Here is a 13,099-nt window from a genome sequence, read left to right on the forward strand (position 1 = left end):
GATTAGCTCATATTTTTACCTAACAGATGGTTTAGAATGAAAGAAGGAAAGTAAGTTTTGTGAAAAGACAACCCTTTCAACATCGTGTCCGCTAGCATGGTCCCACTTGCACGCTTTGTCAACAAGCGCTATCGGAAGTCAGTGAATATTCTCACGATGGCTAGAAATGCAAGCATTACACACACATAAGCTTTCTCTTCACTTCAAATATGAAAATGGAAAGTGTATGGAAATGCAGGCATCTTTGACAAGGCTAGAAATGCGCTCTCCTCTCATTGGATGTTGCCCTGTGCTTTAAATCAATTCGACAGCAGGATGCTTATCAAATGAATCTGCTGGCATCTTGTCTTGATGCCACCTGAAATCTGATCACTTGAATATTAACTCAGAAACCACAACCTTAAAAAAAGCACTAACATATAAGCTTAAATGTTGAGAGCAGGAATGGGTCACTCTTTTTAGCTCCTTCCTTAACCTCATGTGGCAAGCCCATCTTCCAGGCCAAACATTATCTAACATTTGAAAGCACCCAGAGCTCTTCAAAGAGTGAGGGTGTTTCACTCAAGGAAAACTGGGGTGCTTACCAAAGGGAGGCGGGAAAAGGCAGGCATCTGTCTCACTCATCTCTACTCTCCCCGGTAACCTAGCACTGTACCTGGCACGTGAAGACTCCTCAATAAACTCTAAATGAGAGAATTAAATGGCTTAGGACAGTGGTTGGCAACTGCGGCTCGCGAGCCACATGGGGCTCTTTGGCCCCTTGAGTGTGGTTCTTCCACAAAATACCGACTTCTGCGCATGGGCCACGAAGTTTCAATGGCACTGTACATGCTTGCCCGCACGTGGTATTTTGTGGAAGAGCCACACTCAAGGGGCCAAAGAGCTGCATGTGGCTCGCAAGCCGCAGTTTGCCAACCACTGGCTTAGGAGTTAGAACTCTGAGTTTTCAAACTTGTTTTTCTTTGGCTCCCACTTATGTTTGACAGATATATATCTTTTTAAACAGTTATCCGCCTGTTTTTCAGGAGAATTCTACCATTTCAACCCACTGTCTCAGTATAACTGGATAACCTCATCCCACTCGGAAATTGGCCAGACGCCGTTGGGCTGCACATTGGGGGGTGAGCGCTTCCAGTCCCACGTCTTCACGGGAATCTGCCAGGTCTTCCCATAGTTGGCTTCAATGTATTCGATGGTTTCACAGGGCACATGGACCTTCATGTCTACAAACTCAGTCCAGCACAGTGTAAACCTGGGAAACAGGTATCTGTGGCAAAACAGAGGCAAGGGGGAGAGGGCTTAGGCCTCAACACTGGACATCTTGGCTGAGGAACCCAGCTGTTAGGAACTGTTGGCTGAAGGACAGTCCTCTCCCACTAAATACCTTTGGGGATAGATGTTTTTGACCGTCCAGCATCTCTTTCCACTTCTAATGTTAACAGCATCCTAATTTCCCTCCCCTATCCCCAGTCCCAGGAACTCAGGAGGGCTGACCCTACCCCTGGGCTCCACAGACAGGTAAAAAAGGCCCAGGCCTAACCAGTAAACTGTAGCCTCTATTCTCTGTTGGTGTTTTCTGGAAAATGTTTCCTCTCTTCACAACCTGGGAAGACCTTTCAGCAATGAGACTTGAAGTCACAATAGCACATCACAGAAATCTGAAATATCACAGGATTAAAGAAAAAAAAAGGAGCAAGGAAAAAAGCCAGATGTCAAAGTATAATCATGGTGGAAATGAGATCTAACTGGGACGTTCTCCAGGGAAAGGTCAGTTCTCACGTATTCTGCTTTTGAATATCATGTTTATCACCAGAACATAAAGCCATGCATGAGAACGAGAGGCTGAACAAGTTCTAAAGAAAGCAACAAGTTCCTTCCACCCAAGCCATGGGTGCTGGCAGTTTAGACAGTCCCAGCTGGCTTCTGAGAAAGCACGGCCACAGCGAATCTCATAGCTGAGGAGGAAGGAAGACAGCATGGCCCCACCATCTGCTGGTCCTACATATACTCGGCACACTCATTTTCACAGAGTTGCTTATTTTGTCATCAGACACATCCATCCATCACTAGCCTCCACCCTCCCCAATCTGAAGCTGGTCAGCAGAATGTCCACCTGTCCCATCCTATCAAGTTGACACACTGAAGTTGAAATGAGGCATAAATCATGGTCTACCTAGTAAGATAGGCCAAGAAACTTCTCTCTTAAATATTAGCCTCTACAGTCTCACCAAAACGGTGACAGAAAGAAAAACCATAGGTCCAGGATAGACAGGGTGAATAAGAATACCACAAATTTTACAAAGGTAACATTTTGAACAATAAAAGATTTATGAACAAAACCAAAACATTTTAAATGTATAAACAATGTTAAAAGAATTCAAAGACAATTTAACTCAAACATTACTTTTGTCCTAAATAGAGAGATATCCCTAAACTTTTTGTGGTTTTCTTTTCACTAAGTAATTTTCAATCTATTCAGCAAAAAGAAAAATTCCAATTTCCTAGGAGAAGAGAAAAGATAAACAAACCATAAAATATAAAACTGACTGTGAAATGGGATTGTGGAGAGGAAGTGGGGGGTGAGTGACACAGAACACCTGCCATGTTCTCTGTCCAGGTTACCAGTAAACAATGACTAACACACCACACGTCTGTAACGTTGCCTTAGCTTTTAAAGCTAAGAAGTTCAGCTAAGTGGTTTGTACTTTACAGCTCTGATAGGATCCAAAATGTGAACAGACTTAAATTCAGACAAAGCAACCCTAAACAGAATATAAATTTAAGGGATCTTAACACACACATACACACACACACTCACTCACTCACTCACTCCTTCCATTCATTTTCTATCTCATATCATTTTTATTTTATTTTTTTTATAAAACAGTAGAGTTTGTTGGAGTAGACCATTTTCCTTCTCACAGACATCCTTAAAATCTGTAAAACTACTTTTTAATGGTTGGATAAAGTAATTCATCAGTTTAATCGTACAACCTATACACATAATTGTTAAAGAAAACACATTTTATTATTACTAGTTAGCAAGGCTGAGTTAGAGATATTAATTACAATAGAATCTGACCTTTTTAAACATAAGTTCACATTAAACTCTGAAGCTGGAGCAGCAGAGCCATTTTATTAACCACGTGTCTAAAATGGAAACCATCCCCACACGCCACGATAATTTGAACTTAATTAAAAAATCAATTTGCAACGAATATTATAAAAATAAATATATTACTCACAATTTGGGTGTTCGTGAATATTTTCAGCTGAAAATTCTCATGAAAAATAATTTTAAAGTTGGTCAGGGCTGCTACTTAGGGAAAACATTTTTTTTTTAATAGACACGCATGGCATGTGGGGAAGTTCCACCGCTTGCATCTACAGACGCTTATGGCATACAATGGGTTAAACAAGAATTTCCTGTGAAACAACACAAATGGTTTATTCTCTTTACCAATTCTGTCTCTTCTTTTAACTCTTAACTTCTTTTCCTTGTGTTATTCCAGTGCCTTAAACCCTCTAGCTTAATAGAAGTAGGGACAGCATGCATTCTTATATTCTTTTCTAATTTTAATAGAAAAGCTTCTAAAGTTTTATCATTAAGTATGACTGCTCACTCTAAGTTTTTGGTATATTTTCTTAACCAGGTTAAATGAGTTCTAGATCTCTTTTATTCCAAAGGTACTAAAAATCCTTCTTTTTATTTTTAATCAGGAATTTTATCAAAAGGTTTAAATATCATCTACTGAAACAATCACATAGTTTTTTCCTCCCTTTAATCTTTTAATCCTTTAATGTTGAGAATTATACTAATATCACACAGTACAAAATTGTATTCATTGTGTTTCATTTAGGATATTTTTATCTGTGCTCACTTAGACTATAGTGTCCCTTAAAAAAAAAGAAATGTTCTTTATCTTGATTATTGTAGTAGTTACATAAGTATATGCATTTGTCAAAACTTAAAATGGGTGCATTTAACTATCCTATCTAATAAAGAGGGAATATGCTAATTGACCCTCACACCCTCGCAAAATGGCGGTGCTCACAGCCAATGAGGGAATATGCTAATTGACTGCTCCGCCCTCAAAGATGGCAGCGCCCACAGCCACACGATATCCTACAGGAGAGGGCAGTTGGGGGCAACCAGGCCGGCAGGGGAGGGCAGTTGGGGGCAACCAGGCCGGCAAGGGAGGGCAGTTGGGGGTGACCAGGCCAGCAGGAGAGGGCAGTTGGGGGCGACTGGGCTGGCAGGGGAGGGCAGTTGGGGGCGGCCAGGCCTGCAGGGGAGCAGTTAGGTGTCGATCAGGCTGGCAGGGGACTGGTTCAGGGGTGATTGGGCTGGCAGGCAGAATTAGTTAGGGGCAATCAGGCAGGCAGGCAGGCGAGTGTTGGGAGCCAGCAGTCCCGGATTGTGAGAGGGAGTCCGACTGCCGGCAGTCAGACATCCCCCAAGGGGTCCCAGATTGGAGAGGGTGCATGCTGGGCTGAGGGACACCCCCCCTCCCCAGTGCACAAATTTCGTGTACTGGGCCTCTAGTATGTAAATAAGGGGGAAAAAGCAGGTACAATAAAGCATGCATATAGTAAATACTCAGTAGAAGTTAAACTTCAAATCCTCGAAGCATAATTATTACTTCATTACTGTTTACTGGTGATCAGGACTCTGGAGAACAAAAATAAATATAAAAATGCCAAAATTTCAGAGTAGAATTTAGATTTTAGGTCTGGAGTTAAATCTTGGCCCTGCCATTATGGCCAGATGACCTTGAGTGAGTTACTTCTCTCCTCTGAGCTTCAGCTTCCTCATATCTACTGGGAGTGAGAGCATATAATCTTTAGAGATAATGCAAAGATTATTTGAGATTATAAATATAGAGTACCTGATATTTAGCAGATACTGCAGTAACTATATCTTTAATGATGGTGTTAATATTATAATTATTATTAAATCTTGAGCCAAAAACATAATTCTGAAGGCAAAGAGTAAAGTTTTGAAAGCGGAAAATTTTTATTCCTTCCTGAGTTTCTCTCCAATCTTTTAAAAAATGGTAAGCATTCTATGATATTGTTAAGCTTTTCTCAGAATTAACTGTGTTGAAAAAAGGTAGAATATTATAAAGACCTTTAGACTAGCTCTAAAGGTTTTCCCTGCCCCCATCTAGAAAATACTGCAGTTCTTTAAAGCAAATAGTGCTGAAAAGAATGAAAATGGCATATGGCTGGGGGAATCTTCCAAAGAAACTACTCTACACAGCCATCCCGTTCTTTTCTCTGCCTTTTAAGGTCACGGTAACATGATAGAAAATCTGGGACTCACACCATCTGTCCAGACAGCTCTACCACTGCTCATTTCTCCTGTGAAATCATCAGAACACTTCACACTTCCCAAACACTGCCACCATAAAGAGCAGTTACAGCAGAATGAACGGAGCTCTTTCTATCTAGAAACAAAGTGCTTAGAAATGAACAGTTCTTTTGAGGTTTATGGGTTTCAGATCATGTCAGTGAGAAGACATACAAGACTTAGAAGAAAATTTAAGAATAACAAGATTATCATACTGGCTCTAGAAATTATCTTTCTTAGAAAAAGGTGATATTCTCATATGAGTTCTCTAAGAATAGATTTGGCAATTCAATCTCTAATTTCTCATAAGACTAAGAAGAGGAATAGTTTTCTTTACCACCACCACCACCACCACTAATAATAATAATAATAATAGCAGCTAATAATTATTTAACACTCAGAACATGCTTATCCTCTTCAAAACCCTTCAGTCTATTAACTCACTTCATCTTCAAAACCACTCTATGTAGCAGTTTCTATTATTATTCCCATTTCACACTCAAGGAAACTTAGGTACAGAGGAGTTAAATAACTTTCCCGAGGTAATATATCCAGCTGGTCAAATGTAGAGCCGGGATTCAAAAGCAAATTGGCTGCCACCATGCCTTTAATTTCTATGCTAAACTTTCTTATAGATTTTTTTAAAAGCCTCTAAATTATACATGCAATTTGGCATCTTTATCACATTCTGAATAAAAAAACTGTGTCTGAATGTCAAAAACACCACCCCCCATTCACCTAGTCACAATGAGAGTGTCAATTATATATTCATTAACTTATCATCAGAACTTACTCAGCATGAATGTGCTTATCAAAAAGAAAAATAAGTTTTTATCTATATACTAGAGGCCCAGTACATGAAATTTATGCAAGGGAGGGGGCCTTCAGCCCAGCCTGCTCCCTCTTGGGACTGCTGGCTCCTAACCGTTCGCCTGCCTGCCTGCCTAATCAACCCTAACCACTCTGCCTGCCTGCCTGATCACTCCTAATCACTCTGCCTGCCTGCCTGATCGCCTGTAACTGCTCATCTGCCTGCCCGATCACCCTTAACCGCCTCTGCCTGCCTGTTTGCCCCTAACCGCTTGCCTACCTGCCTGATCGCCCCTAACCACTCTGCCTGCCTGATTGCCCCTAACCGCCTCTGCATGCCTGCCTCATTACCCCTAACTGCCTGTGCCTCAGCCCCTGCCACAGCAGCTTCGTCTGGAAGGACGTCTGGAAGGTTGTTCGGCTGTCTGGTCTAATTAGCATGTTACGCTTTTATTATTATAGAAGACATAAAAGCCTAAGCAACTGTTACGACAAAACGACTGGTTACTATGACGCGCACTGACCACTAGGGGGCAAATGCTCAATGCAGGAGCTGCTCCCAGCCTGCAGGCCCCAGTCGCCAATGGGGCCTGCCGGCCAACCTCTTGGTCTTTTCCCCCGGCCGGCAGGCCCTGATCGCCTGATCGGGACTGGGCCCCCAGGCTGGGGTGGGGAATTGGAGGTGGGTGGTGGTGAACATGGCCCCTTTCCCAGGGGGCCCGAGGGCCGGATCCCTCCTTGGGGCCAGCGGCCAACTTCCTGGGTCCTTCCCTCATTTCCTCTCCCCGCCCGGCAGGCCCCAATTGGCCCACTGCCCACCCACCTCGGTGGTGGTTGGCCCCTCTCCCTGGCCAGCAGGCCCCAATCGCCCGATCGGGGCCAGGCCCTGGACTGGGACGGGGAACCGGGGTGGGTGGCGGTGGACACGGGCAGCAAGGGAAGGAGGAGGTGGGGAGGCGGGGAACCTGATCAGCCCTGATCGCCAGACAGACCTAGGGACCCCACCTGTGCATGAATTTTGTGCACCGGGCCTCTAGTAATATATAAAAAGTTTTAAGAATATGCTCTGAGGTCAGTGTCAATTTGGGAATGCTTTATAACTTTGAGAAAAAAGGTTTGGATTATCTCAAACCTCCAGACCAAGATTAACTTTACATGAAGGCTCCTTGCCTTCAAAAAGGACCCAGCAATTCCAGGAGGGTATGCCACCGTGCACAGGAGAAATGAGGCTGAGTGTGGATTCCCCTTCTGTGTTACAGAACATTCCCCACTGTGCCCAATGGTTCCATGTACTCAGTGATCGAAGCCGCAATCTCAGCTAGTTGGTGAGGTAAGTTTATGCCACTAATTAATATCATGACCGTCTAACTGCATTACTAAGGAGAGCACAGTTACTCTAAAGTTATTTCTGTCTTTTCTCATCAAGGACTTTTTCCATGGCAGCATTAAAAATGTTTAAAATGCCAAACTAATATACTACATTCCTTCAGCTCTGAGATCCCTCCCCCCAAATTTTTCCATCTGTGACTCATGTGTCTTACGATTATAATTGGCAGTTTTTCCTTTCTTAGTAGCACATAAAATAATAGTGCATCTTACAATGTATATCATCTTACATTTGACAAAATATGGTAGCTGTTATGCCCAATGGGCATCTTTCAAGGATTAGCCCTCAGCCTCTGTTAAGGGCACAGATCAGAGCTTGCCCAGCACTCATGGCCGCATTCAATCCCAATTTCCTCACTTCTCCTTCACTTCATCATGATCTCCTCACTGATCTTTACCCATCCCCAACCAATTATCAAACTCCTACAGCTCTAACGGTCAATCTGTGTTCCTTGTTTTGGTTTTATCTGATAACTCAAGGGCTTCTAATCATAATGACTCTCTGAACTGACAAAGCCAGGGACACTTCCTCCCATGGATGTCCTGATAGGTGGTTCTCACATCACAACATAACTGGGCTCTAAGGGTAAGCTGAGAAAGTGTTAGTTAATACCGGTGCCTTGACAGAGTCCCCCCACCCAACCTCTGAATATTTCTATAGCCCCTTTTATAAGTACTTATCTGAATCATACTTAAATTTTTTTCCTGTTTTGGCCTGAGTGCCTCCATTCCACATATGGTCAGTCTCTTCATAGAAGAAAAAAATGTCAAGTTTTACATCATCTTTTCCCTGGAAAGATAGTTCCAAGCTGTCTTCTACCTAGAGGGAAGATGAAAACCTTCACAGACTGAAACAAAGGAAATATATATCTTTTTAACTAAAAAGATAATGTTTTATACAGAGTACTGATTTTAAGATACATGTGTTTTCAAGGTGGAGCACCACTGAAATTGGGATGCATCAGTAGCACAGCATCATTTCATTTCTTTCTTAAATGCATATAAAATAATGGTGCTTCTTACAACTGATGACAACTCAGGGTAATGACTTAACAGTAGCTAAATTATCTCTGTGCAGAATTTCCTGTTCCTGAGCCCTTTTCTGACTAAAGAAAGAAAAGAACCAAAGACAAATCACTCCCTTTAATAATCAACTATAAGGAAATAAGTTTTTCATTACAATCAATAAATAAGTACTTGTTCTATTACAGAAATCCATATACATACAATATGTACATAAAAACATAGATAAAAAAAGGTACAAAGAATTTTGACAGTATTTTCCTAAGAAATTTATCCTACAAATAATTATGTTCCTATTGGACTTGGTGCCTCTGTCTGTTACAGAATCAATCACATAATTATTTATGCAATTTTTCTTCCAATTAGTGAACTTCTCAAAGGTAAGGACTATAACTTACTCATCTTATGTCCCAGGTGCTGACCACAGTGTCAAGCATAGAGTGAGGGTTGAGTAATGTCTGCTGAATGACAAGAGTTCTATTGCTTCGATTTTAATCACAGGAAACATTGTATTAAATTTTCTTAATAAACTAGAATGTTTATGATAAGGAAAGTAATTTCCAGTGACTAAAATACTTCTACTTTATTTCCTGGACAACACTATTCTGGAAACAAGAAACTAAATAGGAAGGTGATTGCAAGGGATCATAGGCTTAGGGCATAGGAATCAAATTGTCTAGAAGATTTCATCTAAGTTGCAATGACCTATTCCTAGCTGACCTGAGAAAATTGCTGTGACTTAGGGCAGATGAAATAAACAAGAAGTTCAAGTACTGTTTGAAATGAGTCTGTATTTCTAACCCTTAGCAATCAATGAAATGTTTTGTGTTGATAATGATATGATGCCAAAGTGAACATAAAATTAAATTACTCATGAGAGACAATATAACTTTAATAGGGTAGATGGGCTTCTTATATTAATTGTTTATTACATGTTGTATTAACTATATATTATATTGTTCCCTAATATAATGGGAATAAATTCATCTGCAAGAGTACAAGGTCTTTCTCTCCTTATCATTGTTAACAGAAAACCAGATTTCCTCGTTTTCCTTAGATAGTGCAGAGGTCACAAGTGGTCACAAGCTTCTGCTGCACTCATCCTGGCGAATACCGAGTGACAAAATGACACAGCAACGTTCTTAATCATTTCCGAGGTAATTCAAGTTTTACTTTTGAGACATGTTACTTATGAAGTAAAGCAGACTTTTATTACTGACCTTCCCGAATTTGTGTTTGAGTGGAAGTCCTGCATCCTGAAATGCTGAAATAATATTAGATCGGTAATCTTGTATAAAAATTCCTAGGTCAACATCTTTACTATAAGGAATAATACTGCACTGCCGATACCATCCTAAAAGTAAATAAAAAAAGAAAAATAAGAAAACTTAAAAAAGAACAACAACCGAGTTTAGAAAAAATCAGTCATTATTATAATGAATGATCTCTGTAACAGTGGATTTTATTTCATAGGAGTAGACTTACGGTGCTTCACTAAAATTATTATTATTTTTTTTAATTATTATTTTTAAAAAATATGTTTTGGTTGATTTTAGAGGGAGAGAGAGAGAGGGAGAGAGAGAGAGAGAGAGATGAAGGGAGAGAGACAAAGAGAAACATTGATAAGAGAGAAACATTGATCAGCTACCTCCTGCACACTCCCTATTGGGTATTGAGACTGCAACCAGGGCATGTGCCCTGACTGGTCATTGAACCAGGTGACCTCTTGGTGCATGGGACAACACTCCACCAGCTGAGTCACATTGGCCAGGGCTTACTAAAATTATTTTTAAAAATTAAATCCTAAGATAAAATATGTGGTTATAGGACCCACCTGTTGAAGAATCTACCTTCCCTCCCTTCCTCCCTCCCTTCCTTCCCTTCCCTCCCTCCCTTCTTTCCTTTTACTAGTCTGAGCACTAAGCATCCTCAAAAACTTTCATAATGTATTTAAAATTTATCTTTTATTGTTTAAAAGTATTACAGATATCCCCTTTGTGTGTTTTTTTCCCATTGACCCCCTCCACTCTGTACCTGCACCTCCCAGGCCTTCACCACTCTACTGTCTGTGTCCATGGGTTATGCATACTTATAGATATAAAAGCCTAAGTGACTGAATGACCGATCACTATGACATGCACTGACCACCAGGGGGCAGAAGCTCAATGCAGGAGCTGCCCCCTGGTGGTCAGTGTGCTCCCACAGCAGGAGTGCCGCTCAGCTGACCAATGGGTGCCAGATGCCAGGCTCATGGCTGGCAAGCACAGCTGCGGCGACGTGAGCCTCTCCCGCCTCTGCGGCAGCGCTATCGAGTGACAGCGGCGGCAGGCGCAGCGGGGCAGGGATGAACGGGAGCAGCGCGGCACCCAACCCAGGCTCAAGTTCAGGCTCCTCCCCAGCTGCCTGCAGCTTTGCACACTACTACATTCCTTGGGGGATGTCAGACTGCTGGTTTTGGCCCAATCCCCACAGGCCAGGGCCTGGATCAGGCCAAAACCAGCAGTCCGACATTCCCTGAGGGGTCCCAGATTGCAAGAGGGCTCAGGCCAGGCTGAGGGACCCCACCAGTGCACAAATCCGTGCACTGGGCCTCTAGTATATATATAAATTCCCCGGTTAATTGCTCCCCTCCCACACCCCTATCACCGCCTTCCCTCTGAAATTCATCAGTCTGTTCCATGCTTCTATGTCTCTGGTTCAATTTTATTTATCAGTTTATTTTGTTCATTAGATTCCACATGTATTTTAATTTCTGAATAAACTATTAGCTTTAATAATTTTAACTGGGCCATCCATTTAAAAAAATTAAATTACTTTTGATAATGTTTAATCATAAACCTCTAATGATGAAGGCTGCCTTTAAGATAAGCTAAAAAAATATAATTTAGCCCAGCTGGTGTGGCTAAGTGGTTGAGTGTCGACCTATAAACTAGGAGTTCAGAGTTTGATTCCCAGTCAAGACACATGCCTGGGTTTTGGGGTTGATCCCCAGTGTGGGGTGTGCAGGAGGCAGCCGATCAATGATTCTCTCTTGTCACTGATGTTTCTGTCTCCCTCTCCCTTCCACTCTGAAATCAATAAAAATATATTTTAAAGAAAAAAAATATATGTATATATGTACATATATACATAAAATTTAATTCTTTTGCTTAAATATCTCTTTACTGAACAGTAGTTCGTAGAACTTAAGAGTTCTGAACAGCTCATGTCCGATGGATCATAAAAAAAGAAGAGCAGTATCAACCTCAATTTTCAGCATGTCCAAAGGTATTTCTAGATGTATCTACTTCTCAATCAGATACTACAGTACTATTCTAAAAAACCCCACAAAATTTATACCTTAATATTGCTAAGGGTTTCTCAGTCTCCCCTATTATCCTTCGACACCTACCATCCAAATTATTTAAAAAGTATATAAAGGCCTATGATTATCTTTGTAGGTATTGCCACTGGGCAATACTGTTTGGAATTCTAAACTTTCATTTTATTTTAACACCAGTGTTCCAGTGCACGGATTCGTGCACATTGAAAGGAAATTAATTAGAAAAAATATTTTAACATCGCTATTTGCCCTTTCTCTATAATAAAAGTGTCAACCAAATTCACGATCAACAATGACAGATAGAAACACTCGTGTGTGATTGGCACCAGTAAGAGCTTTATATGTATCGCACATGTGGGAATCAACTTAGCCTTTTATACATATAGAATAAACTTGCTTAATTAGACCTGCTTTCTGATTTAGCTAAATTTTTTCCAGCCCAGTGAAGCACCCCAACTTCTCTTTAAGGTAATTGTCAGCAACACAGCAGTAAATATCAGCATGAAGCAGATTATTATTGTAGATCATGCAGGGAGAACCAAGGGTAAAATATTTAACTGCAGCAGTGTTTGACTATATTCTGCGCAGTGAGAAAACCTGAAGTCATTTTCAAAGTCCACCATTTCTTATTTCTTTTCAGTCGGGTCAAGTTTTTAAACTTTCTAAATCTCTGTTTTCTGGCTAATGAAAAGAAAATAGAATTCTACCAAGTCTCCTATCTACCTACTCTAGGACTTCTGTGAGGATCAAATGAGATGAGGCATGGGAAAACGCTTCAGGGACATTTGGTTAAAGTGTAAAATGTTTGCACCTGGCTATAAAGCAAGTCGTGTTCCTGGGCTGAAGAAACTTCAAGGAGGCTAGGTGCTAGGGAGAGGAAGCTGGGCATTGCTATGTGATGTCATTACCTGGCACCCACAGCGACCATTTCTGGGCTGTGCTGTGGGCTGCATTTTGTGCCATGGGGTCTTGGCAGCATTGGCTGTGATTTGGTGGGGTGTTGCTCCTGGGTGGTGGCAGGGCCTATGTCCCATTTGGGGGAAGCTGAGTGTTGGTTTGTCGGCGCCAGGTCTGTGGTACCGTTTATTTTTATTATTTATTTATTTATTTAAATATTTTATTGATTTTTTTACAGAGAGGAAGGGAGAGGGATAGAGAGATAGAAACATCGACGAGAGAGAAACATCAATCAGCTGCCTCCTGCA

At 41.3% G+C, this 13,099-nt stretch overlaps 1 protein-coding gene across 7 annotated transcripts in view; it reads right to left on the minus strand.

The window, feature by feature from the left end:
• Nucleotides 1-882: 882 nt before the first annotated feature.
• FKTN (fukutin) overlaps nucleotides 883-13,099 on the minus strand; it is a 36,734-nt gene continuing 24,517 nt past the window's right edge. For 5 of the 7 annotated variants that reach the window (XM_014455215.2, XM_023753308.1, XM_006088059.3 and 2 more), the window contains exons 8-10: nucleotides 9,793-9,926; nucleotides 8,242-8,369; nucleotides 883-1,267 (exon numbers count right to left, since the gene is read on the minus strand). In XM_014455215.2, coding sequence (XP_014310701.1) covers nucleotides 1,054-1,267; nucleotides 8,242-8,369; nucleotides 9,793-9,926 — 476 coding nt within the window. In that variant the 3' untranslated portion in view covers nucleotides 883-1,053. The remainder of the gene's footprint in view (nucleotides 1,268-8,241; nucleotides 8,370-9,792; nucleotides 9,927-13,099) is intronic. The other 2 variants (XM_023753311.1, XM_023753310.1) reach the window with 1 other exon arrangement.

This window comes from Myotis lucifugus, unplaced genomic scaffold, assembly GCF_000147115.1.
Source record: "Myotis lucifugus unplaced genomic scaffold, Myoluc2.0 scaffold_43, whole genome shotgun sequence".
In the NCBI taxonomy this organism is placed as follows: Eukaryota; Metazoa; Chordata; class Mammalia; order Chiroptera; family Vespertilionidae; genus Myotis; species Myotis lucifugus.